At 35.8% G+C, this 27,532-nt stretch overlaps 3 protein-coding genes and 1 long non-coding RNA gene across 6 annotated transcripts; all 4 read left to right on the top strand.

Annotated features, from left to right (window-relative positions):
• The first annotated feature begins 4,250 nt into the window (after nucleotides 1-4,250).
• Nucleotides 4,251-12,511, top strand: LOC117909894 (TMV resistance protein N-like). Of its 3 annotated transcripts, none has more exons than XM_034823945.1 (3): nucleotides 4,251-4,515; nucleotides 5,035-5,521; nucleotides 12,211-12,511. In XM_034823945.1, the coding sequence occupies exons 2-3, from the start codon at nucleotides 5,037-5,039 to the stop codon at nucleotides 12,263-12,265; spliced, it is 540 nt and encodes a 179-aa protein (XP_034679836.1). In that variant the 5' UTR covers nucleotides 4,251-4,515; nucleotides 5,035-5,036; the 3' UTR covers nucleotides 12,266-12,511. The 3 variants fall into 3 exon arrangements, 2 of the variants coding, with proteins under 2 accessions (XP_034679836.1, XP_034679835.1); XM_034823944.1 differs by having other exon boundaries at nucleotides 4,995-5,521; XR_004650495.1 differs by lacking the exons at nucleotides 5,035-5,521; nucleotides 12,211-12,511 and adding an exon at nucleotides 4,685-4,901.
• A 329-nt stretch (nucleotides 12,512-12,840) lies between these two features.
• On the top strand, nucleotides 12,841-14,202 carry LOC117909904 (TMV resistance protein N-like). The gene is made up of 2 exons (XM_034823955.1): nucleotides 12,841-13,425; nucleotides 13,531-14,202. The coding sequence occupies exons 1-2, from the start codon at nucleotides 12,841-12,843 to the stop codon at nucleotides 14,200-14,202; spliced, it is 1,257 nt and encodes a 418-aa protein (XP_034679846.1).
• Nucleotides 14,203-22,425: 8,223 nt separating this feature from the next.
• LOC117909903 (disease resistance protein RPV1-like) lies at nucleotides 22,426-23,419 on the top strand. Its single transcript, XM_034823954.1, has 3 exons — nucleotides 22,426-22,617; nucleotides 22,691-22,887; nucleotides 23,014-23,419. The coding sequence occupies exons 1-3, from the start codon at nucleotides 22,426-22,428 to the stop codon at nucleotides 23,417-23,419; spliced, it is 795 nt and encodes a 264-aa protein (XP_034679845.1).
• Nucleotides 23,420-24,009: 590 nt separating this feature from the next.
• On the top strand, nucleotides 24,010-24,891 carry LOC117909887. The gene is made up of 4 exons (XR_004650491.1): nucleotides 24,010-24,216; nucleotides 24,329-24,635; nucleotides 24,710-24,730; nucleotides 24,820-24,891. It is a non-coding gene; the product is annotated as an uncharacterized LOC117909887 (long non-coding RNA).
• Nucleotides 24,892-27,532: the final 2,641 nt, after the last annotated feature.

Raw genomic sequence — 27,532 nt, 5'->3', positions numbered from 1 at the left:
TCCACTTACCAGAATTTGGTTTCACTCGCATTTCACTTTTTTTTTTCTCTAATGAAAAAATGTTAAATTATATATATTATTAGGTCTATATATTTATATTAAAAAAAAATTATAGGTAAATTTTTGTCACATTGGAAAAAAATTAATATTTATATTAAATTATTAATACTTAGCTGTGCTAATATTCAATTTTGAAAATCTTAGAATTAAAATTTTATTATTTTATGTTCTAAAATAATTATGTAATTTAAAAAATTATTTATGTAATTTAATTATTTTATTTGTTTTAATATGAGTCTCTCGAAATCAAAAGTTCAAGAAGGGAAGTATATTATTAAGTTATGAGAGAGAAGTATATAAGATATAAATTTTATAATCAAAGATGTTCAAGATGGGTAAATAGACATAAACATCACTTTGCTGAAACTCGTCATGGTATGAAACCATATATGTACCAAAGTTAGTGAAGATATAAGATTGCAATGCAAAGAGGCATTGAATAATTTTAAAGAAAAAAAATAAAAAAGAAATTAATTGCTTGAAGAAATTAGCATGGCACCAAATCTAATGAATGAAAGGTCATTTTGAAAAACAATTGGGAGTGGAAGTGGAAATGGGAGTGGGAGTGGGAATGAGAGTGTGAGTGTGAGTAGGCAACCTATTCTTAGGGGACCCATGGATAAGTTCACCATTTTAGAACTTAGACAAAGTACTTTGAATTCCAAATGGAAGCAAAAAGAAAGAAAGAAAGTGCATAAGAAAATTAATCATTTTGTATACTCAAAGGGTTTCTCATTCAATATAGTAAATAATCAATATTGTGTGTCTTATGGTTAATGCTATTGCAAACTTTGGGCTTGGGTTTAAGCCTCCATCTATGCATGAATTGAGGATATGGATTCTTAAAGAAGAAGTGAATTATATAAATATCATGATGGAAGAACACAAAAAGCATGGAAACAATATGGATGCTCCATTATGTCAAATAGTTGGATAGATAAAAAAAAGTAGGTGTCCTTTCTTGTGAATGGTTTAGCTGGCACATGGTTTCGGAAATCAATTAAAGCATTTGACACAATTAAAAATGAAGAATTGATGTTTAAATATCTTGATGAGGTGGTTGAAGAAATTGGAGAGAAGAATGTTGTACAAATAATCACTGATAATGTTTCTAATTATGTGAAGACTGGGATGAGGCTCATAAAAAAGAGGAAAATTTGTGATGGACTCCTTGTGCTACCTATTGCATTGATGTTATAGGACATTGGAAAGCTAAAGATTCATGCTAATACACTTGCACAAGCTAAGTAAGTGGTGAAGTTCTTTTATGGACACATTTGGGTTCTTGGTTTGATGAGAACATTTACAAAAAATTATGAACTTATTTGCCTAGCCATTACATGGTTTGCTACAACATTTCTCACTCTTCAAGATCTTTATAAGTAAAAACAAGCTCCCATAGCAATGTTCTCCTTTGAGAAATGGTATTCTAGTAGTTGGGTAAAAAATATAGAAAGTGTAAAAACTCAAAGTATCGATCGTGTAATTTTATCCAATTTTTTTGCCTCATGTTGCGTTAAATATAAAGACCACTATTCAATTGGTTAGTGTTTTAAGAGAGGTTGATTTAGAGGAGAGACTAGTCATGAATTATATTTATGAGTTAATGGATTTAGCCAAGGAAAAGACTGCATTTCATTGTAGGGCCATTGAAAAAAAATATAAGCCAATTTAGAGAAAAGTAAATGCAAGATGGACCCTATAACTTGATTGACCTTTACATGCAATGGGTTATTATCTTAACCCTCAATTGCACTATGAAGACAAGTTCTCTAATGTGGATGAATTGAGGAATGAGTTATTTGAATGCATGTACAATATGTCTAATTGTAATGAATGTTTAATAGCTGACATTCAGTTGGACTTGTTTAACCAAGCAAGAGGTGAATTTGGAAGTCATTTAGTGATTGATTCTCGAAAACTAAGAAATCCTACAATTGGTGAATGCGTTTTTGGGGCTTCAACATTGGAGTTGTAAAAGTTTATTATTCAAGTCCTTAGTCTTACTTGTAGTGCTTCGGATTTGAGATAAATTGAAGCCTTTTTGAATCGATAATACTTCTAATTAATTTTTATTATATACATTCTATTTAAATGTTAGTTAACTTGGATATTTAACATTTTAATACTTGGATATTTCAATATTAACATATGGATTTTTTTTCATTGGTAGATTCATACAAATAAATAAATAAACAAAAAATAAACAAAAAATAAAAAATAAAAAACAAAAACACAAAACAAAAAAAGAAATTAACTTGAACATAAGAGGTTAAATGCTCTAGTATATATATGTGAGGTACAACACTAGATTGAGAGAGCAGAGTCTAAAAAGAAGAAAAAATGTTGATCTAATATTAGTAGAGGAGAATGATTTGGATTATGAATGGATTGCAGAGAAAGAAGAATCCCTCCTCCCACATGATGCTATTTGGCTTGAAGATGATGAGGTATTTAATGTTGATGCCATTAAAATTGTGTCATCAAAAGGAGAGGAAATTCAAGCACCATCCATATGCATTTGGTTCTTCAAGCATCAAAAGAAAATATGAGGACTTTGCAAATAAGTATTAAAAAAATAAAATTAAAACTATATTAAATTTAACCATAAGTTGTAATTTTTTACACCTACTTTGTACTTTATGCTAGGTCAAAGTGGAAGCAAAAGCAAAGAAAATGAGGTGAACTTAGTATTAATTGTTGAAGATGAAGAATTAAATTATATGGGGGGATTTGATAGTGCAAGCTTTCCTATTATAGTTACATTGGATGAGGATGATGATAATATTAGAGAGGATGATTTAAATTGATACATTTTTTAGTTATATGTATTTGACTTATGATGGTTTTTTCATGACTTATCATGATTTTTTGTCCAAGTATAAAACTATTTGAATGGTTTTTCCTACTTAAAGTAACTTGTTATGGAAGTTTTTAGTTTTTATATTTTATTTTTAGCTTTCTATAATTTTACATATTTATTCATTATAAAAATTAGAGTCTCAAAAGGCTTACGTCTCAACACTTCGAGACTTACACCTCGCCTCATTGGAACAAAAACATCTCGCCTTATGCTTTCGTGTTTAAAAACTTTGGTCATGTGTAATAGCTAAAGTTTATATATTACATGCATAAATGACATATTAATCTTATGGGTTTGATGTTTATTCAAGGGAGATTGAAAATTAAAGTCCTTTTTTTGTTGGGTTCTCTACAGATCTCAAATTTTTTAAAAAGAAAAAAGGAACTTGAAAAGTATATTTCAAATAATTTAATTTCTTATAAGAAACTAAGGTAAATTATTTAATTTTTATTTTAATTTTTTGTTATTTTTAGCTTGACTTTTTCTTGATTTTTGTGTTTCTTATTTATTTATTCCTATTTTTTCACTTTTCTTTTTTTTTTTTTTCTTTTTTTTCAAAACTAGTAACAAAAAAATGAATTAAAGGATAAAGTTGTAATTCCATGACTCACTTTCCAAAAAAAAATTTAACTCTACCGAAGCAAAAGAATAATGGGAAAAAATTGAATCAAAGGGTAAAATTATCATCTTAAAAGTTGGGTACTTCATAGGAATTTTTCGGAGTAAGCACCTACAATATTTCTCAATGTTTTCAGAACCAGACCGATCATTGAACCGGAAAAAGTTACCTTGTTCACTGTTCACTGGTTGGATCGGTGGTTGAACCGTAGTAGAACCGGTGACATCATAAATTTGTAATTTATATATTATTAAAATTAAAAATAATTATAAAAAATTTAAAATATATATGAATAAATTAAAAATCAATAATATTATTTTATATATTTGATATTGAAATATGTATAATATTTAAATGTGAATATAATAAAAATAAAATTTTAAATTTATTTTATTATTTTTAAAAATATTATATTATTTTTATTTAATATTATAAAAAATGTTAAAATCTAATGTATATTATTTTATTTTATTTTATTTATTTTATTGTTGGCATGTTAGACAACAAAGTGCACGTAGCTGGGTGGTGTTGTGGGCTGATGATAAAGCTTGAGGTCCAAGGTTCAAGACCTCTTGGTGGAGGCTTCTTATATTTTTTTCATTGATAATGTTAGCAATCCCACATCGGATTCTGTGAGAAAACAGGTTGCCAAGATGCCTATAAAAGAAGCCATCCTCACAAGACAAAGGCATCACTTGGGCTCAAGACCCAGACCATGAGATTGTGCGGGCGGATATGGGCTTCGTCACAAATAAGATAAGGCCCAGCAATGGGCTTTAGCCCAAAACATTAAACCCAATGGAGCCCTTCCATGTTTGCAAAATAAGGGGGTTAACTTGAAGAAATGTGACCGGTCGACAGTTGAGTCGGTTGGACCAGCCGGTCCAGTCCGGTTAGTACTTTTCATTTCAACTCGGGGTAAGCCCGTCACAGAAGGACCCTTTGCCATGTGCACTGGTTTAATCTCTTCTTGGTGAGAACATGTTGAAAACTTATTCACGTAGCTATGATAACGTTTGATTAATGACCTTAATATAGAATTTTAAATGTGCTACAATATTATTTGAAATTTAATATAAAAATTTATTTGGCTTGTCATTCTTTCTTTGTTTCTTTTTTTCTTCATATTATTGCCTTTGAAGTTCATTGAAGTCTCTCATCAGTCTGATTCTGATATCACACGGCAAGCCAATAAAGTCAGCGAAAAGCACACCTACCAAGCTAACTGGTCACAAAAGCATTGGTTTTCTATTTGAGTTGTAACACCCGACTTTTTCTTTTCCTCTTTATCATTCAACGCGCTTTTTCTTTTCTTTGTTGCGTAAAATATTTGAAGTTTTGTTGCGAGACTTGCTTCAATCACAGCTGTATTCTCAATTTTGCAATTAAGCAAATTTAGCTTTATTATTCAGTTGTGGTTGATATAAATGAATTTTTTGTACTGCAATTAAGTCAGGACTCATATCTCAGACTTGGTGTCTCTACTGCTCAGTAATGGCTGCTGCTGCTGCTTCTTCTTCGCCTTCTCAGGGGCGCTATGACGTGTTCCTGAGCTTTAGAGGGGAAGACACCCGCAATAACTTCACTGCCCATCTCTGTGAGGAGTTGCGCACCAAAGGAATCAACACTTTCATAGACGAGGAGAAGCTCGAGAGAGGGCAAGCCGTATCTGCTGCACTTGTTTCTGCTATTGAAAACTCCATGTTTTCTATCATTGTTTTATCAGAAAATTATGCATCTTCTAGATGGTGTTTAGAGGAGCTGGTGAAGATAATACAGTGCATGAAAAACAGCGGACATAGGGTTCTCCCAATTTTCTACAACGTCGATCCCTCGGATGTGAGAAATCACATGGGAAAATTTGGAGAAGCCTTGGCTAAACATGAAGAGAATTCCAAGGAGGGTATGGAGAGGGTGCAGATTTGGAAGGATGCTCTCACTCAAGTCACTAATTTCTCTAGTTGGGATTCAAGGAATAAGTAATTATTTAAAGCTTTTTTTCACTCTTACTTTATTTTTTATTTTTAATATTGCCATTTTAAATGCTCTTGCTAATTCAACTATTAGTTATTACAACACAAAGGGTATGATAATATATACCATGCTAACATTATCTGATTAAAGGTCCGGGTTCATAGGATTTAGAAATATTTTTGTGGACCCGCATTTTTCACATGCGTCCCCACTCGATCGGCGAGACTCGCTTTTTATTTGTGAAAAATAATTTTTGGAAAAGTCGGAGTCGCCACTTATTTTATTTTTATTTTAAAGGGAAAATAAAACAAGAAAGAAAAACCCTAAAAAGTGACTCCATAATTTTTGGAAAAGCGTGTCTTTGGAAAACCCGAGTCTAGGTCCGGGGATCAGGTTACCTATTGGGAAGGTACCTTTAAAAGGTAGCACCCCTTTAAGCCCTATAAAGGTCTCTACTAACTAAGTTAAGGGGAATGTGGCAATTAATCGGCTAATTATGGATACCTAAGTAGGCTAGGTGGTTCCAAAAGAATAGCATGCCAAACAAGATCAAATTACAATAAAGGAAGGTTAGGATACGTACCTGGACCACTTCTCAAGCACTATTATAAAACATCAGAGTTAGTATAGAATTATAGCACACAACATGTATTTAATCATAGTAAATCTAGCATACATCTAAGCACCTAAGGATTATCAAACATATGCATATTTCACAGTGACATGATTGTTTACAAAATTTAGAAAGTAGGTGATAGGAGACGTACCTGGATAACATAGATAACTTACAATGCGCTTCCATAAGACATGAGGGGTTAGATAATAAATAATAAAATATAGAAGTCCTAGCATGTTCTTTATCTAATTAGCATAGCAGAAATTATCAAAGTATATGAAAACACTAATTATCACACTCATTTTGTATACAATTCCTAAAAAAAGATAGACATAATTTCAACAAGTGACAAAAGTGGCAACAAAAATAATTTTTGAAAAGATTTTCTTATGTAGGGGTTTCACCAATTCCCCAATCGATATACACGAATTTAGCTTAGAATTATCCCATTTATTTGGGACCACAAGCTTTGATTCGTGTTTTATTCAAAACTATAATTTTATTTGAAAGAGGTGAACCGATCAAAACATGGTTGCACATAATTTTAAAAAAATGAGATTTTGATTCTAAGAACTCTAAATGAATTTTTGAAATAGATTATTAAGGGGATCTTTTGACTCTAAGAAACTCTAAATGAATTTTTGAAATGGATTTTTAAGGAAAATGAGATTTTGAGAATATTGTTATGTTTTAAAGATAAAAGAAGTCAATTTGAAAACAATAAAATGTATGAATCAAAATACAAAGAAAAAAGAACAACATCACAAAGTAGAATTTTTGACAACCGATAAAATTGAAGGTGAGAATGGAGGCCAATCTTCACTATTTTCCGATAGCCTCCGAAAATTGAATTTGACAAAGGATGACCAAAGTGATAAACCGAAACCTTAGATCTTACAAGCACTGAAACTTTAACGACATTTAATCTTAAGATAAACTTAATCAAGCACTAAATATTATGTGACCTTTAAAATAGTACAACGATACGTATCAACTAATATTGACGATTTGGAGTCATAAATTTAATCGACTAACTAAACAAATGAATAATAATAAAAAAAAAATAATAAGAAAACAAACACATAAAATAAATAAAATTAATCAAAAAATAAAATGAACTATTTTTAAACACAAAATGACAACATGGGGATAGATTAAACTAATAGCCTACAATTTGAAAGCATAGAATTAATAGAAAAATAGAATTAAAAAATCTTAACATAAACTAAACAATATGAAACCAATCGAATTAATTAAAACTCTAAAGAATATCGACTAAAGTAAGATCAATCAAAACTAAAACATTTTTTTTTCTTTATTTATTTTAAAACATGAATATATCAACGCGGAATGAAATAAATTAACCAACTTAAATTCTAAAATTAATAAACTAAACGAATGAATCATGAATTAAATTTAACAACCTTTAGATATGAAAAGATGTGACATGGATTCAATTGAACTAATAAACTGAATTTTAATAACATCTAAACTAAAAGATAAATTAAAACTAAACTAAGAGAAATTATGAATTTCCTAATTGAGAACAAAAATAATGCCAATCAAAATTCTAAATTTTTAACCCTCATAACAAATTATCTAAACTCTAAAAAATCTTAACTTTTCCATTATTAACAAAATTGCCCAAACCAATACTAAAAAAACTAATTTGTCAAACTAAGAAAATAAATTGTAACTACATTGAACAAAAACATAATTTTCAAGCTAGAATAATAAATCAAAAATAATTTATTTATAATTGGATAAATATATATATGATCGATTATTTTAATGAACTAAAATTTTATAAGAGTGCTTAAATCTAAGGTAAAATTAAAAACTAACAAAAATGATTTTTAAAACTAAATCTCTAACCTATAGAATCAATTCATAAAAAATGATTTTTTAACTATCATAACAAATTATCTAAACCCTAAAAAATCTTAACTTTTCCATTATTAACAAAATTGCCCAAACCAATACTAAAAAAACTAATTTGTCAAACTAAGAAAATAAATTGTAACTACATTAAACAAAAATCATAATTTTCAAGTTAGAATAATAAATCAAAAATAATTTATTTATAATTGGATAAATATACATATGATCGATTATTTTAATGAACTAAAATTTTATAAGAGTGCTTAAATCTAAGGTAAAATTAAAAACTAACAAAAATGATTTTTAAAACTAAATCTCTAACCTATAGAATCAATTCATAAAAAATGATTTTTTAACTATCATAACAAATTATCTAAACTCTAAAAAATCTTAACTTTTCCATTATTAACAAAATTACCCAAACCAATACTAAAAAACTAATTTGTCAAACTAAGAAAATAAATTGTAACTACATTAAACAAAAATCATAATTTTCAAGTTAGAATAATAAATCAAAAATAATTTATTTATAATTGGATAAATATACATATGATCGATTATTTTAATGAACTAAAATTTTATAAGAGTGCTTAAATCTAAGGTAAAATTAAAAACTAACAAAAATGATTTTTAAAACTAAATCTCTAACCTATAGAATCAATTCATAAAAAATGATTTTTTAACTATCATAACAAATTATCTAAACTCTAAAAAATCTTAACTTTTCCATTATTAACAAAATTACCCAAACCAATACTAAAAAAACTAATTTGTCAAACTAAGAAAATAAATTGTAAATACATTAAACAAAAATCATAATTTTCAAGTTAGAATAATAAGTCAAAATTAATTTGTTTATTTAGTTAAGAAAAATTAAAAATTAACATTTAAACTAAATATGAATTTACAATAAAAAATAAAATAAAATTTAAAATGCATAGGCCAAATAGGAATAATCTTAAAACTAAATCATGAATATAATGTTATTGGAAATAATTAAACCTAAACAATAGATAAAATCCTAAACAAGTATGAATTGAATTGAATATCTCATGAAACAAAATTATAATGGGATGAATTAGTTTACCTTAAAACGTGGAGGCCACTTTCCACCAGTAAGAGTTTTTTTATTAAAAAAAACAATTCCAAAGGTGACTTGTGTGGTGGATATCCATGCACAGCAAATTCTCAAAGGGCTTTTTCAAAACTTGAAGACCACTTTCCACCGAGCAAGATTTTTTATTTATTTAAAATAAACAATTCGAATGAATGCATGGCGTGGTGGCTGCAGATACTTGCACAGTCCCCAAAGTGCTGCGTGGAGATGAATTTCCTTTGAAAATTTGGTGCGGTTGTGGTGTTTAGGTGGCGGGATTAACAGGTTGGTGCGAATCTCCAATGGCCATAAGATGCTGTCGGAGATGCTCGGGTATCACGCAAAGTGTTGCGGCAACACAAGCAATGGAGGATCACGCTTCAGAATCGATCTGTAGCTCTCCGGACGGAAGAATCTCTCCTTAAAATTCTGGTGCGGCTAATTCAGAAATGGTCCTCTCAATGGTGTGGCTATTCCGGAAATCTCTCTCTCAATCCGGTGATGAGAAAAAAAAAATATCTCTCAATCCGATGATCAGAAAAATCTCACCCTCTTTGCACAGCAGCCCGCTCCTTTCCTCTGTCCCTCTTCCCAAAACCAGCCCCCTCATACCTTTTCCATGCACGTTCAGAATTTTATTTTTTCTTAGACACAGCCCTCATTCCGTCCACGTACATGTTAAGTCTTTTCTTTTTCCTTTTCACTTGCCAAAACCACTTTGGTAATTTTCCTTACAACCGGCTTCATTCATCCATCAACCCGTGTGTCATTCTCCTTCCTTTCTAAAAAATTATGATCCTTCTTTGTATTTTCCCCAAAAAAACATCCTCATTCATCCATTATTTATATTCCGCTTCCACGCCCCAAATCCACCTTTCCAAAAAACAGTGTGATCCCTTTCCACTAGCATCTTCCGCACACCTTCCCATTGACTCCACCTACATGGAAAAATAACAATAATAAAATAAAATAAAAAATTCCAAAAAAGAAAGCAAGAATCCATGAAGTCAAAACCATTCCCGTCATTCAAAGTCAATATTCCTTTCATTAAAATTTCAAGAAGTCCTTAAATCCCAAATAGGAAAATATCAATACATAGATAAAAGGATACATACCTAAAAATAAATAAATAAATAAATAAATGTTAGATATATTTAATAATAATAATAAGAAGAATTAAACTAATGCAACATATAATAATAGTCGAAGTGTTAAACTCAAGCCACCAATAATAATAATAATAATAATAATAATAATAACGAAATAATATAAATATATCGAAACTCACTTAATCTTAAAAGCAATCAATAAAATAAATAAATAAATAAAACTAGAAAACAAATCTAAGTGAAACTAAACCTTGAAAAGTGTTTAAGTGGGCCTAAGGCGGTACCTAATGGGCCAAGTGCGTCTAATGGGCCTAAGGTGCACTAAGTGAACCTAAGGTGTCTAAATGGGCCTAAGGTGATGCCTAATGGGCTAAGTGTGCCTAAATGGGCCTAGGGTGCCTAAGTGGGCCTAAGGTGGTGCCTAATGGGCCAAGTGTCTAAGTGAGCCTAAGGTGGTGTCTAAGTGTATCTAAGTCTAAATGGGCTACCAGGAGTCGCAATAGAGTTCGATAAATCCCTCAACCAAAGTCTCTGAGGTGGCTTAGAAAAGATAGGCTACACGAGTATTAATGGGCCACCAGGGAAATGCTATAAATGACATGTGCGAGGAAGACAAAATAGAGGGTCTACAATTTTACTGGACTTTTTTTAAATTAGATATAAGATACCAACCATATCTTGACACATATTCTCATATTCTCTTTATTTTTATTATCTTTTTGTAGATAGCTGGACTTATTATGTGTTTATGCTTTAAATATGACAGGAATGAGTCTCTACTAATCAAGCAAATTGTTAAAGATATTTTGAATAAATTGTTATCTTCATTCGGTAGTGATACCAAGAATCTAGTTGGAATAGATGCTCGCATACAAGAAATGGAAACCTTATTATGCTTGGCGTCAGATGATGTTCGAATGGTAGGAATATGGGGCATGGGTGGAATAGGGAAAACAACCCTTGTCAGAGCTGTTTATAGTCGAATCTCCTATCAATTTGAAGGTTGCTTCTTTCTTGAAAATGTTGCAGAGGATTTAAAAAAGAAGGGCTTAATTGGGTTGCAAGAGAAACTTCTTTCTCATCTATTAGAGGAAGAAAATCTAAATATGAAAGAACTCACATCTATAGCGGCAAGGCTCCACTCAAAAAAGGTCCTTATTGTTCTCGATAACGTGAATGATCCAACAATATTGGAATGCTTAATTGGAAATCGGGATTGGTTTGGTCGAGGAAGTAGAATTATTATAACGACTAGGGATAAACGTTTATTACTTTCACATAAAGTCAATCTTTATAAGGTTCATAAATTCAATGATGATGAAGCTCTTGAGTTCCTTACACGTTATTCATTAAAACACGAACTCCTTCGAGAAGATTTCCTAGAGCTTTCAAGAACTGTAATATGTTATGCTCAAGGCCTTCCATTGGCTCTTACGGTTTTGGGTTCTTTTTTATTTAGCATGAGCAAAGAAGAATGGAGAGATCAACTAGACAAATTAAAAAGTATTCCTAATATGAAAATTCATGAAGTTCTTAAAATAAGTTATGATGGGCTAGATTTTGAGGAGAAGAATATATTTTTGGATATTGCATGTTTCCTTAAAGGAGAGGATAAAAATTACATTAAGGAAATACTAGACTATTGTGGCTTCTTCTCAGTTAGTGGTATACGAGCTCTCGCTGATAAGTCACTCATAAGTTTTTTTCACAATAGGATAATGATGCATGACTTAATACAAGAAATGGGCATGGAAATTGTTCGCCAAGAATCTCATAATCCCGGCCAGCGTAGTAGATTGTGGCTCCATAAAGATATCAACGATGCATTGAAAAAAAACAAGGTAAGAGCAAAAAAATGAAATTTATTTTATGCAACACAAGTTAAGATTTGAAATTATTTTGGCTTAAGTAGTCATATGCTAATAAAATGGTAGTAGACATATATTTATTCACTATGCATGCTTTTAACTTAGTCTCCTTCTTTGTATGCAGGAAAATGAAAAAATTGAAGGCATATTCCTCAACTTGTCTCATTCACAAGAGATAATAGACTCCAGCACTCAAGCCTTCCCAAGGATGTATAAACTAAGATTGCTCAAAGTCTATGAATCTAACAAAATTTCAAGAAACTTTGGAGATACCTTAAATAAGGAGAATTGTAAAGTGCATTTTTCTCCAAACTTAAGATTTTGTTACGACGAATTGAGGTACTTATATTTGTATGGATACTCTTTGAAATCATTGGACAATGATTTCAATGCAAAGAATCTTGTTCACCTCAGCATGCATTATAGTCACATTAAACGACTTTGGAAACGAATCAAGGTATGATTATGATGTATTGATATTATTTTCTTTAAAAAGTGTTTAATGTGCATGAAAGCTAATTTTTAAGTCAACTTTCTTTCATGGTAGATTCTTGAAAAGTTAAAAGTCATGGATCTCAGTCACTTCAAGTCCTTAATAGAAACCCCAGATTTCTCAAGAGTCCCCAACCTTGAACGATTGGTTCTCGAAGGTTGTATATCTTTGCATAAGGTACATCCGTCTCTTGGAGTTTTGAATAAACTCAATTTCTTGAGTTTGAAAAATTATGAAAAGCTCAAAAGTCTTCCAAGCAGCATGTGTGATTTGAAATCCCTCGAAACATTTATTCTTTCTGGTTGTTCAAGACTCGAAGATTTTCCTGAGAACTTTGGGAACTTAGAAATGTTAAAGGAACTTCACGCAGATGGTATTCCTGTAAGAGTACTACCCTCCTCTTTTTCGCTCTTGAGAAACCTTGAAATATTATCCTTTAAGGGATGTAGAGGACCCCCATCTACCTCATGGTTGTTGCCAAGAAGAAGTTCAAGTTCTACTGGTTCCATATTGCATCATTTGTCAGGTTTATATTCTTTAACAAGGCTAAACCTAGGTTATTGTAATTTATCAGATGAAACAAACCTTAGCAGTCTTTGCCTCTTATCTTCATTGGAAGTGTTAGATCTATCTGGGAACAACTTTGTTACTTTGCCAAACATCAGGGGACTTTCTAGCCTAGAAGGTCTGTTGTTGGAGAAGTGTAAAAGACTGCAAGTACTGCCAGAACTTCCATCAAGCATATATAGTTTAATTGCACAAGATTGCATATCATTGGAAAATGCCTCAAATCAAGTACTCAAGTCACTCTTTCCAACTACAAAGTCCCCGAAGAAAACTTTCAAGGTGGGTTCTATTTGTATACGATGTATCATAATTTTAATTATATATGCATATATATAATTATTTCGATTCTATCTCTCTAACATCCTAATAATTTTGATTCTACAGCGTAATTCGGGTGCACACTTGATATATGTGATGGTTTATGGGAGTAGAATACCAGATTGGGTAAGGTATCAGAGCTCAGGGTGTGAAGTAGAAGCAGATCTACCTCCAAATTGGTATAATTCCAACTTGCTGGGTCTTGCTTTGAGCTTTGTCACTTATGTTTTCGCATCTAATGTAAGAATTCCAGTATCGTATACCTTGCGCTATTCAACATCCAGTTACATTGCTAACCGCATTAGTATCAGATGTGATAAGGAAGGTGTAGGGTTAGATCACGTGTGGCTACTTTATATAAAACTCCCCCTCTTCAGCAATTGGCATAATGGAACTCCCATAAATTGGCATGAAGTGACTCACATCGGTGTATCATTTGGGACTCAGGTCATGGGGTGGTATCCTCCGATTAAGAGGTGTGGGTTTGATCTAGTGTACAGTAATGATCAAGACGTGAATCCCCCAGTGATCCAATTCAGCTCTATCTCCTCTCCTCCTCTTCCGAACAAGTCAACAGTAGTCCTTAAAGAAATCCATGAGGATGAGGAGGAACTCAGTGGAAGTGGGTTGTCGAATGTTGATGGCTCAGAATCAGACAGCTCTGATTACCATACTGTTGATGAGGAGGAACTCACTACTGCAACTGCAATTGACCGCTCAGAGGATCACTCTTGTTAGAAATACTGAAAGATTGTATTGTATTTCCTGAGTGAAAGAATATACATTAGTGCCTTTATATAGGAGGCATATGTGTGCGGTACAAGTAACCTAACTGGGCCTAAAGCCCATAACATAATATACCCTTAATATACATTAACAGCCCCCCTCAAACTCAAGGTGGATGTAAGACCAACTTGAGGTTGTCAATTAAATCACGAGTGCGTCTTGTAGGAAGTGACTTGGTGAAGATATCTGCAAGCTGATCTTTGGAGGAGACGAAGAAAAGCTTAAGAGCACCATGGACAAGATGATAACGGATAAAATGACAATCAATCTCGATGTGTTTAGTCCGTTCATGAAAGACATCATTGTGAGCAGTATGAATGGCACTCTGGTTGTCACAATAAAGGGGAGTAGCAGAGGAGGTGGACACACCCAAATCCTTAAGAAGCCATCTTAGCCAAAGGAGCTCAGATTTAGTATCAGCAAGGACACGATATTTTGCTTCAGTACTGGAGCGGGCCACAAAAGTTTGTTTCTTACTTCTCCAAGAAATCAAAGAAGAACCAAGAAGGAAGCAGTAACCTATAGTGGACCTGCGATCAGTAGGATCTCCTGCCCAATCAGCATCAGAGAATGCACGGAGTACAAGAGGAGATTGAGCTGAGTAGAAAAGGCCATGAAAAATGGTACCCTTCAGGTATCGAAGAATGCGCAGAACAACAGCATAGTGAGTTGATCGTGGAGCAGACAAATACTGGCTCACCTGATGAACAACATAGGAGATGTCTGGACGAGTAACTATGAGATAAACTAAGCTGCCAACCAATCATCTGTAAAGAGAAGGATTAGACAATGGTTTCCCCCCGGAGGGTGTCAGATGCGCATTAAGTTCGACTGGAGTGTCAACATTCTTACTGTCAGTGAGTCCGGCTTGAGACAGCAGATCAGAAGCATACTTGGCTTGAGTAATATAAAGACCATTTGTGGAATGAGTAATTTCAAGACCCAGGAAATAGCTGAGATGTCCAAGATCTTTCATCTCAAACTGCTGAATGAGAAAATCTTTGAGTTCTTGAATGCCACTAAGGTCATTACCAGTTATGATCATATCATCCACATATAGAAGAAGCAAAATAGTGCCTTTATCAATACGACGAAGAAATAAGGCAGAATCATACGGACTGGCAGTGTAACCCAAGCGAAAAATAGTGGAGTTGAACTTGGCAAACCAAGCTCGTGGGGCTTGTTTAAGACCATAAAGTGCATGTCGAAGATGACAAACCTTGTTTGATTCAACAGAGAGACCAGGAGGAGGTTGCATATAGATTGCTTCACTCAGATCCCCATTAAGGAAGGCATTTTTAACATCCATCTGAAAAAGGTCCCAATGACGAGCAGCAGCAACAGCTAAGAGAGCACGAACAGATGAGATACGAGCAACTGGAGCAAAAGTCTCTTCATAATCAATCCCATATTCCTGTGTAAAGCCTTTGGCAACAAGACGAGCCTTGTAGCGCTCAACGGATCCATCAGAGCGAGTCTTGATCTTATAGATCCACTTACAACCAACCACAGACTGTCCAGGAGGGAGATGAACCAGGTCCCAAGTATGGTTTTTGGTTAATGCATCAAGTTCCTCTTTCATAGCAATCTACCATAAAGGGTCAGTAGAGGCCTCACGATAGGTTTGAGGCTCGTGAAGTGTAGCAAGGGCAGTGTAACAATGATAGTCAAGTAGGTGTGGAGGAATGGATCTTACCCGGGTTGAGTGGCGAGGTGGAATGTCTTGTGGAGGATCTTCAGGCAGAGTAGAAGCAGGGGACCCAGTCTCAAAGTGGGGTAGCTCGTCATCAATCTGTTCATCTGCAACCTGTCTAGGAGAAGCATAAAAAATATCTGGAGAGAAGTCCAAAGGAGGATCAAAAGTATTTGTAGAAGGAACAAGAGACTCAGTTGGAAAGATTTCTAAAACAGAGGAGTTAGTCAAGGAAGAACGAAAGTGAGAGAGTTCAACAAACAATCGATGTTCCCAAAAGACAACATTACGAGAAACACGAAGACGATGAGAGACAGGATCATAACACCTATACCCCTTTTAAGTTTCACCAAAACCAAGGAAACAACAGAGTCTAGAGCGAGACTCAAGTTTGTTGTGCTCATGAGACTAAAGAAGAACAAAACAAGCAGATCCAAATGAGCGAAGGTGATGATAGACAGGGAGTGACCCAAAGAGACGCTCATACGGAGTCTGATTATGGATGACAGCACTTGGAATACAGTTAATTGCATGAACAGCATGAAGAGCCGCTTCACCCCAAAATGGGGCAGGAATTTTGGCAGAAAGAAGCAGAGCACGAACAGTGTCAAGAATATGACGAAGTTTTCTTTCGGCTCGACCATTTTGCTGAGAGGTACTTGGACAAGTTAGATGATGTACAGTGCCATAGGAATGTAACAGAGCTTGAAACGCATGTTGAGTATATTCAAGAGCATTATCAGATTGAAAGGTTTTGATACGTTTGGAGAATTGTGTTTCAACCATTTTTGCAAAATTGCTATATATTGATAAAATTTCGGAACAAGATTTCATAGGGAAAATCCAACTATAATGAGAATAATCATCAATAAAAACAACAAAGTATCGAGATCCACCAATACTAGCAACAAGAGAAGGTCCCCAAACATCAGAATGAATTAACTCAAAAATATTATTAGAAATGGATTCACTGTTATTAAAAGGCAAAGCTGGTTGTTTTCTTAACTGACAAGAAGTACAATAAAAAATGTCTTTAGACACAGAACCCAACAGACCCCTAGACACTAACTGTTGTACCCGAGAAGATGATGCATGACCAAGACGAGAATGCCAAAGTGCAAGAGAAGGTAAGGAAGAAACTGCAGCAGCTGCAGTAGCAATAGAAACAGGAGCAACAGGTGGAAGATGAAGATTGCTCACGGAAACATACGCCCAACTCTAGGACCGGTCCCAAGCTCCTGCCCCGTCCTCGGATCCTGCACAATACACCCAGAATAGTAAAAAATAAGGCGATAACCTAGTTCAGCTAATTGTCCCACAGAGCACAAATTATAAGATAGGTCAGGAACATGGAAGACTCCAGGAACAGAAAGATTAGAGGTTGAAACAAAACCTAGACTATTCCCATGCATGGTGGAACCATCAACTATATGAATATTTAGAGGATGTGGTGCAGGGTCAAGTTTGGAGAATAGGGATGAGTGAGGTGTCATGTGATTGCAGCAAGCAGAATCAAAAAGCCAAGTTTGAGACTTACCAGGTAGAACAGATAAGGCAGTGGAAAGAGATGCATTACCAGCCATACGAATAGCCTGAGCTATGATCTCCTGTAGTTCAGTGGAGGAGAGGTTGATAGTAGATCCAGAAGACTTGGACTCAACTGAAGTGGAAGCCATTGGCGGAGTAGGCTCAATATTAGCAACAGCAGCAGTAGATTTGTTACGACGGTAACAAGTCTCAATGGTGTGGCCAGGACGCTTGCAATAGTTGCAGAACTTTTTGTTGGTCTGCTTGCGACGATTGCTAGAGCCATAAGAATCACCTGATTGCTGGGGTTGCTCTATGAGTGGAGTAGATGGAGTAATAGCCAAAACATTGAGCTTATTCTGGGCTTGAAGGGTTGCAAGACGAGCTTCTTCTCTAACCAACTCATTTACAGCAGTATCAAGAGAGGAAGCAGGACTGCGATTGAGTAGCTAACCACGAATGGGCTCAAAGTCCTTGTGAAGTGACATCAAGAATTCATAGAGGCGAAATTCATCTCTAACGGAAGCATATTGCTGAGCATCTTTTGAGCATGTCCAAGTTGGATCAGAAAGGTCAATTTGGTCCCAAATAAAGCGAAGCTGATCATAATAGTCATTGATGGATTGCCCTGGTTCTTGCCTGAGTTGATGTAATTCAACCACTAACTGATATTTCAGGGATCCATGAGTAGTGGAGTACCTTTTGGCCAACATATCCCATGCAGATTTTGCATCATCAAAGCTGCCCATCAGATTGGAAATAAAGGGAATGGAAGTGTTCCGAATCCATGTGAGGATCATGTGGTTATGACTATCCCATTCAATCATGCGATTAAGAAAAACAGTGTCTCTTTCACTTGCTCCCTTGACAGGAATAGTCATTGCACCAGTACAATAATGCCAGAGCATGCGACCCTTAAGAAAACTGCGCATAGCTTGAGACCAAGATAAGTAATTTTTATTTCCCTCCAATATAGTATTGATGGGGCGAGAAAGAAAAATATCCTTTTTATCCATTTAGAGACACAATATGCAAAAACAGACTGCAAAAGTGAAATCTACGAGAAAAACCGGGTAAGGAGAACCTGGTCAACCCTGGAAAAGTCAACGGTCAACATCGGTCAAAGTCAACGGTCAACGCTGGTCAACGGATGACGTGGAGATGATGTCAGCTAGGGCTAGCGTGGCATTGACACGTCAGCAGTGGTGACGTAGCTAGGGCTGACGTGGCGCTGATGTGGCACGTGCGGGCTCCGATGGCGATGAGGTTTCCACGAATGTGTAGATCGGCGCTGGACGATCTCAGTGGTACCGTCAAAATTGAAATCGGAGCAATATTCGCAGCGATGATGCGAAAAACAGTGATCTTGTGCGGTGTGAAACTCCTTAAGGATGATGGTTGCAGGTCCGGAACCCAAGGACGACGCCTGGATGACGTCGGAGGTTCAACGGCAAAAGGCTACGACGGCAGTTGTGATGGCGGAAGCTTTAAAAAGAAAGGAAGTCTCACTAATGAAGACAGACTGCTAAGAAAGGGTCAGAGCAGTGGCTCTGATACTGATTACTACTCAAAAAGTGCTATTTGCTAGCTTCTAATTAACTCTTTTAAACACTTTTGAGTAGTAGTTAGTGCCTTTTAACCCAATTAGCATGTTAAAGCCCCTTTCAATTAATTCTAATCAAATTGTGTAAGTTTTGGTGTTTTTGTTAGTATTTTGATCACCAAAGCATTATGAGATTGAGGAGAGTTATATGGAATCCTTGGAAAGCAATGGGAAGCTCAGAGGCATGAAGAACCAAAGCCTTGAAGCTCTTTTGCCATAAGCAAAGTGGAAATGCAAGGGGGAAGCAAAGAGAAATCAGCCATGAAGCATTCTTGATGACAGTCACTGCAGCTAGTTTTGGAGCACTTCCTGATGTCCAATTTATGCATACAATATGTCATTTGAAAGCTTAGGAAGTCAACAATCCAATGCTTCAAACCGTGTGCAATTTGGATTTGAAATGAGGAAGTTACGGCCTTTGGAAGATAACTGCTCCAAGCTGAAGGAAGGAAGGCTTCAGAAAAGTGCTGCGAAATCACCATTTTTGTTGCAAAGTGATTTCGCAGCCTTTTTGCACAGTGCTATGGAGTTCCCCTGAAGCTTCACGCCGCGATGGAAGCCCAGCACCACAAGATGGAAGTCAACTTTGTGAAGGTGTTGAATCAGCTGGTTGCTATGAAGAAATTTCGCAGCTCTTCTTGTGCACCTGCGAAATTTCGCAGACCGCACTTGTCACCTGTGAAGTGGTCCTGAGTGCTTCCTGATATTTGTAACCGACACTTGGAGATATTTTTTCATTAGATTTTTGTTGCCCAAATGCCCAAATTCTCCTTGTAAGTCACCAATGATAGGTTTCCTTAGTTTTTAAGCTAGGAATTTGGCAAAATATCAAGGGAATAGCTATCATTGTAATTTTGGTTTTAAAAGGGAGCCCGAGGAGCCTGTTCTGAGGGTGTTAGAGTTTTGGTGGTTGCAGGAGATCCATCATATAATATATGTGAAATTGACGAACAGAGCACTTGTCTGTTTCTTCTATATATTTTTGTTTTCTCATTCTTTTTCTTTCTAGCCAATCAAACTTTGAGGATTTTTCCTCAGGGGATGAGAGGCTAGACTCTTTGTCTCTTGGAGCTAAGGTAACCGGGTAAGTTTCCACATGCATAAATTGGAAGTTTTGTTGTTTTAGTTGTTAATGAAGAGAAAGTGTGACCCGTTGATGGTTTTTATCTTTTTAGTTAACTTAAAATGCCTTTAAATCACCTGGGCCAACACTTGGTAAGGCAAGTGATCTCCATCCATGGAGATTCACTAGTTTACCCCTTGCGAGCCTTTGGGAGGTGACTTGAAGGTAGGATTTTCTAGAATTGTCAACACTTGGTAAGCTTTTGAACTCCAAGGAGACATCCATTAGTTATCTCTTGCGAGCTTGTGAAAGGAAATCCAAGGTTAAAGATCACCTTGAATGGCAAGTGCTAGGTGAGAAGTATGAGCCATTGCAAGGTGCATTAGTGAGAGGGATTTAGTGTTTGAACCCATTAATGGGAAGCATTTGTACAACACCGGTTGGAGAAGGAACTATATGTTAATTCTCTAATGTGAGGAAAAGAAACAAGTGACCGGAACTCTCCTTTTTGTATGAGGAATCTGAGCCTAGTGATCTGAAACTCTAAGAAACACTTTTCTTTGTAATTAAAATCAGTTACTATTTTTGGTTAGCTTAAAACCAATCTTTGTTCAAACGTCTTTATGTTTTCTTTTAAAGCTAACCTTGAAATGAAAAGACACCAATTCAGCTTTGAATTAATATCATTTGTGAAGTGAAAACCCATCCCAGTGAACGATCCTAGAGCCACTATGCTATAGTAGCTTTGTCTTTGCTACCCTAGTATATGGTGTAATAGGTTATAAATTTTGTTGATTAATCCCTCAATCAAGGAGCACCAACTGGACACGAATCAGCTGAGACACCAATTAGGCATGAATCAATGATACCATGTTAGAAATACTGAAAGATTGTATTGTATTTCCTGAGTGAAAGAATATACATCAGTGCCTTTATATAGGAGGCATATGTGTGCGGTACAAGTAACCTAACTGGGCCTAAAGCCCATAACATAATATACCCTTAATATACATTAACAACTCTAAATCAGATATGCGGCCGCAGAAACGTTTGAAATGCAGGCATTTTGAGGGCATCCCTTGATGATCGAAGAAACAGACCTAAAACTCTTCCCATAACATCATCTCTTGGTAATGGTAGGTTGTGTGTTTCTTTTCTTTCTGCTTTTCTTTCTTAAACTAATTTTCAACATTTTAGCTTGGGTAGATGTCTTAAGATCATTTAGAACTGTTTAAAGCGGGAACTAAAAAATCCCATAACACTGTTTGAAATTAGAGTACTCTCACATATTGTCGATTTCATGCTTAATCATCCCGGGATACACATGGTTGCATATCATTAGAATCATTTGTATTAATAATTTGTGGATTTTGTTTTTCGTTTGATGTTTTGTTTACTGATTTATATTTTTGATGTTGGGTTTGGATTTGTTGGATTTTATTTCATTCTTTTAGGCTTCAATTATTCCATTTAGACTTGGGCCTGTGCATATTGAATATTTAGGTTGGGCCTCATTCTTTGATTTGAGCCTGGTAGGGAGGTTTTCTTATTTGTTTTGGACTTGACCTTGGGTTATTTTTATTTTCTATGTCTAGGCCCATTTCTTGGATTTCTTAGGCTGAACACGTGAAGGGTTGGATTTTCTCACTGGCCCCTATATAAGGGCACACACAACCCTAGGGGAGAGAGCACACATTGAGGGGGTCGACTCACTTTTTTCTAGGGATTTCTGTCTTCCTCTATGACTGTCTGATTTTTGTAGTTTTGGTGAGGGAGAGTTCTATTTTAAATTGTATTGATTTGGAGTTTTACATCTGGATTTGGGAGTTGGAGGGTATTTGGGTTGTTTACGCTCATATCTATGTACATACTTCTTCCATCTTTGTTTAATTTTTTAATTTTTCATTTACATCCCTCCACTTTTCGACGATGGCTTTTTTCGTAACTCAACTCCCTTCATCTCTCTCTCTCTCTCTCTCTCTCTCTCTCTTTCTCAACAACAACTTTTTGACTCATTTCTCTCTTCTTCTCAATAATGGCTTCTTCTTTACTCAAATCTCTTCATCTCTCTCCTTCTAGATGATGACTTCTTCTCAATGATGGTTTTATGATTCAAATCTCTTCATCTCTCTACTAAATTCCTGACAATGGATTTTTCTTAACTCAACTTTTCATTTCTCTCTTTCTCGACAATCTCTTCTTCTTCTTAACTCAAATCTCGTCACCTCTCTACATCTGGATAATGACATTTTCTTAACTCAAATCTCTTCAGCTCTTTCCATCTCGACAATGGCTTCTACTTCTTCCCGCTCTTATGATGTCTTTCTCAGTTTTATAGGAGTAGACACTCATGATTCCTTCACTGCTCATCTCTATAGGCAGTTGTGCCGCAACGGAATCAACATTTTTTTAGATGATGAAGGGCTTGAGAGAGGGCAAGTCATAACTCCTGCACTCGTTACAGCTATAGAGAACTCCAAGGTTTCTATCGTTGTTTTATCAGAAAATTTTGCATCATCTAGGTGGTGCTTAGAGGAGCTGGTGAAGATACTAGTGCAGGAGAACAAAGGGACAGAGGGTTATTCCAATTTTCTATAATATCGATCCATCAGATGTGCGGAATCAAAGGGGGAAATTTGGAGAAACCGTGGTTAAACATGAAAAGAATTTGGCGAATAGGGAAAGGGTGCAGATTTGGAGGGATGCTCTTACTGAAGTTGCCAATTTATCTGGTTGGCATTTAAGGAATAAGTAGGTTTTTAAACCATGTATTTTTAATATGTTTCTATTATTATTAATAATAAAATGAAAATTGGTTAAGGAAAAAAAATTAGTAAAGAAAACTGCAATAGTAGTCACCGTTAAACCTATTGGCAGGAATGAGGCTAAGCTTATTGAGGAGATTGTTCGAAGCATTTTGGAAGGCATGGATAAGACTCCGATAAAATCAATTGATGATGGTATGGCCCAAAAGATACGATCTGTTCAGAGAATGAGGGATCTTATTCTGAGAACTTTGACACAATGGGCTAGTGATCGCCATGATAATGCTATCGCGAGAGATTTGATGTCAATAGCGAGTGTAATAAGGGCTTTTATAAGATCATATAGTCCCAATGACATTGCTATCGTGACAGAATTGATACAATTGGTTGGTGCAATAAGAGATTCTATAGAAATAATTGGTCCCCATGATGATGCAATCGTGAGAGCTTTGATACAATTAGCTAATGAAATGGAGGCTCTTACACAATCAGTTATTTCCAAAGATAAGGTATCATGAGACATTTTGCAGGTGAAGCTGGGGCACCTTCGTGAGTAGAGAACAAAAGGCTTTTTCGTAGTCACATTGAGGAAGAACGTTCCATCTCTTCTGACCATGTTGGGGAAGATCCGAAGAGACAAGGAAAACTTCTTTCAAAAATATCAGGGTGTAAAAATCTAAGTTTAAAATTCCGCACTTCTGTAAAGGCAAGAATTCTAGGTTTAACATGGAGCACTACGATAAAAGCAAGACTTCGTGCCAAACAAGTCCTTATCGTTCTTCATTACGTGAATGATTCAATAGTCAGCAGCCATACCAATGCCTCCATATTGGTTTTAGCACTAGGTTCTTGGAATCTCCTGTATGTGCTGTTTTCGCAGTCCTGTGAGGATGTGTTCCATGGCAGCCCCGTTAATATATTTTGTGAATTGAACTTGAGTGATCTTCGTTCCTCTGAGGTTAGCTGCTTCGGCAATCCACTGAACTGGGGTAATGGAGTGATGAGGTCAGCTAGACCTAAGTGACTGCAATTTATCAGATGAAATAAACAACCTTAGTAGTCTTGGCTTCTTATCTTCATTGGAAGAGCTAGATCTGGGTGGGAACAACTTTGTTACTGTACCTTCAAACATCAGCCGACTTTCTAACCTGCAATGGCTGGGGTTTAAAAATTGTAGAAGACTGCGAGTACTGCCGGAGCTTTCACCAAGCATAGATCATATAGATGCAAAAAAATTGCTCATCATTGAAAATTGACTTGTATAAAATACTAAGTCACAACTTCTAGCTAGCAAGTTGCCGGGCACAAACTGCGGGTGAATTCTCTCTATATCCCATATATCATAATTTTAATTACAAAAAATGGTTTTGCAAAAGGAAAGCATCAATTTCTATGTCTCAACGTCATAACCATTTTTCATTCTACAGGGTACTCCTTTTGCGGCATTACATTTCATTATTTCTGGGTATAAAATACCCGATTGGATAAGGTACCAAAGCTGGGCAGTGAAGTAAAAGTAGAGCTACCTCCAAATTGTTTTAATTCCAACTTCCTTGGTTTTGCTTTGTCTGTTGTCACTGTTCCCAAGTCACCTGCCTATCATCTTTGTTTTCTGACGAGGGGGAACCCAATGCAACTGCTTGCTCTGAGGATCACTCTGTAGCCACAGACATCATCCTTGATAAGGAGGAACCGCGAGACAAATGCACCCTAATCTTCCCGTATCATCTCTTGGTGGGTTGCATGTTTCTTTTGGTTTCTTTTCTTCTTTTCTTTCTTAATTTAATTGAGGTTTTTTGCTTGTATAGATGTCTTCAGATCATTTAGAGGTACTGACTCACAACCGTATGATAATGTTCCAATTCAACTTTATCCATCCTCATCCTCACTATTCAGCTCTTGTCTCTTGTCCTTCTAGAAATCCATGAGGAGAAACCCAGTGGCTCGGAATCAGATAATGCTGATTACTATACTTCTGATGAGGGAGGACCCACTGAAACTGTTGGACAAAAAACAAGACAAAACAATAGCAAGGAAAAAAATAGAGCTCTTTAACTCTAAAAAGCAGAGCTTCACCAGACCAAAGAAAATGCTTCTGGATATTTTATTGCAGTCATTATTCCACTACATCAAACATGTCTATTTATAAAAAAAACAAAGAGGACACAATCTGCCTCACTACACCACTAACACTTGACCCACTACACCCACTAACTCGATTTTAGCAACAAGCTCCTTATTTGATTAACTCAACCATAAGAATAGGAATATGCCAACAGCCACTTTGAATCAGTCTTCAACACTCCCCCTTGATTCAAAGTTGCAAACTCCAAGCTTGCTTCTGAAGTAGACATGCTTGTCTCTAGATAAAGCTTTTGTCAGCACATCCGCTACCTGCTCATTGGTGTTACAATACTGCAAAACAACTTTACCTTCAACCACAAGATCTCTTATGAAATGAACCCGAATATCAACATGTTTTGTCCTTCCATGGTAGGCTGGATTCTTGGTCATTGCTATGGCAGCTTTGTTGTCACAGTAAATCACAGTTGGCTCCTCATGTTCTTGATTAATATCAGCAAGAATTCGCCTCAACCACACTGCCTGGCATGCGGATGAGGTTGCAGCTGTATACTCAGCTTCAGAAGAGGACAAGGCTGTCACTGCTTGCTTCTTTGAACTCCAACAGACTGCACCTGACCCAAGAGAAAACATATAGCCTGAAGTGCTTTTTCTATCCTCTAAGCACCCTGCCCAATCACTATCAGTGTAGCCAACCAATTTGAACTCTTGAACATGACCATACCATATCCCAAAATCATATGTTCCAGCAATGTATCGCAACAATCTCTTTGCAGCTCCAAGATGTTGCTTCGAAGGACAATGCATAAATCTGGAGATCACCCCAACTGCAAAAACTATATATGGCCGTGTATGTGTTAGATAAATGAGGCCTCCAACCAGACTTCTAAACCTCCTAGCATCAGCTCTTTCAGTGCCATCTTCAGCCTGCAACTTCTCATTTGAATTCATAGGAGTAGCTGCTACTTTGCAATTTAACATATTGAACTTCTTAAGCAAATCAACAGCATACTTTCTTTGTGAAACAAAGACTCCATCCTCTACTTGTTTTACCTCTATACCAAGAAAGAAATGCAATAGCCCTAGGTCTGACATCTCAAACTTCTTCTTCATACAAGCTTTAAACTCATTAATAAGAGAAGATGATGAACCCATATAGATCATGTCATCTACATAAAGACAAATAATAATAAGATCATTTTTACCTTGCCTTTTCAGGTAAAGATTTGGCTCACTCTTGCTCCTTTCAAAGCCATTCTCAACAAAGTAAGAATCTATCTTACTGTACCATGCCCGTGGGGCTTGTTTCAACCCATAAAGGGCCTTCTTTAGTCTATACACGTGCTCTTTTTTACCAGGAACTATGAAGCCTTCAGGCTGAGATACATACACCTCCTCTACTAGCTCTCCATTAAGAAAAGCAGACTTGACATCAAACTGATAAACACACCAATGCATATGAGTAGCTAAGGCTAATAAGGTCCTTACTATTTCAAACTGTGCAACTGGTGAGAAGGTGTCATCATAATCAACACCATGTTGCTGTGCATAGCCCTTTGCCACTAACCGTGCCTTGTGCTTTTGTATACTACCATCTGCTAAGTACTTGGTTCTGAAAACCCATTTAACACCTATCACATTCTTGTCTTCAGGAAGCTCCACCAGTTCCCAAGTCTCATTCTTCTCAATGGCAGCTATCTCTTCTTTCATAGCACTGCACCATTCTTCCTTCTCCACTGCTTCTTCAAAGGTTGTTGGATCAGCTACAAACAAGACTTGTGTAGTCTCATAGATGTCCCTTAAAGATCTGAATTTCCTTGGAGGGGTTTCCTCTGAAGATTGTGAAGAACTGCTGCTACTCAAATTTGGGGAACTAGGTGAATGAGAGGGAGTTGGACTTGCTGGAATTTGAACAGAAGGCTGCTGATCTTCACTCTGTGCCACTTCACTTTCACTTGAAATCTCCACAAGAGCACCATCTTCACTTACACGCCAAGTCCAGCTAGCTTTTTCATCAAACACCACATTCCTGCTAACAATTATCTTACCACTAACAGGGTTATATAGCTTATATCCTTTTGATTGAGAGCAATAACCAATAAAGATGCACTTTACTGATTTTTCATCAAGCTTACTACGGTTATGTGAGTCAATCAACGTATAGGCAACACTACCAAAAACCTTTAAATGGCTTACCCAAGGTTTCCTCCCACACCAAGCTTCATATGGAGTTCTATTCAACACTGCCTTGGTTGGAGAAATATTCAGCAAGTATACAGCTGTAGCAACTCCTTCCGCCCAAAAATGGTTTGAAAGGTTCTTGGCCTTCATCATGCTTCTAGCCATCTCAACCACCGTTCTATTCTTCCTCTCAGCCACATCGTTTTGCTCTGGTGAATAAGGAGTAGTCAGCTCTCTATGCAAGCCTTCCTCTTCACAAAACACTTTAAAATCATTTGATAAGAACTTTCCACCTCTGTCAGTCCGCAGCACCTTAATGCACTTGCCACTCTGCTTCTTTACAAATGCTTTGAACTTCTTGAAGGTCT

Source organism: Vitis riparia, unplaced genomic scaffold (assembly GCF_004353265.1).
Source record: "Vitis riparia cultivar Riparia Gloire de Montpellier isolate 1030 unplaced genomic scaffold, EGFV_Vit.rip_1.0 scaffold460_pilon_pilon, whole genome shotgun sequence".
In the NCBI taxonomy this organism is placed as follows: Eukaryota; Viridiplantae; Streptophyta; class Magnoliopsida; order Vitales; family Vitaceae; genus Vitis; species Vitis riparia.
This window is presented reverse-complemented; position numbering and strand designations above follow the sequence as displayed.

What these genes read in the sequence shown, in the direction of transcription:
- LOC117909894 (XM_034823945.1), top strand. Translation starts at nt 5,037, where the DNA reads ATGGCTGCTGCTGCTGCTTCTTCTTCGCCTTCTCAGGGGCGCTATGAC. An exon ending in AGTTGGGATTCAAGGAATAA is followed by an intron (nt 5,522 to 12,210) that starts GTAATTATTTAA and finishes CTTTGTATGCAG; the next exon opens with GAAAATGAAAAAATTGAAGG.
- LOC117909904 (XM_034823955.1), top strand. Translation starts at nt 12,841, where the DNA reads ATGTGTGATTTGAAATCCCTCGAAACATTTATTCTTTCTGGTTGTTCA. An exon ending in CCCCGAAGAAAACTTTCAAG is followed by an intron (nt 13,426 to 13,530) that starts GTGGGTTCTATT and finishes TTGATTCTACAG; the next exon opens with CGTAATTCGGGTGCACACTT.
- LOC117909903 (XM_034823954.1), top strand. Translation starts at nt 22,426, where the DNA reads ATGGCTTCTACTTCTTCCCGCTCTTATGATGTCTTTCTCAGTTTTATA. An exon ending in CAGCTATAGAGAACTCCAAG is followed by an intron (nt 22,618 to 22,690) that starts GTTTCTATCGTT and finishes TGAAGATACTAG; the next exon opens with TGCAGGAGAACAAAGGGACA. An exon ending in GGTTGGCATTTAAGGAATAA is followed by an intron (nt 22,888 to 23,013) that starts GTAGGTTTTTAA and finishes ACCTATTGGCAG; the next exon opens with GAATGAGGCTAAGCTTATTG.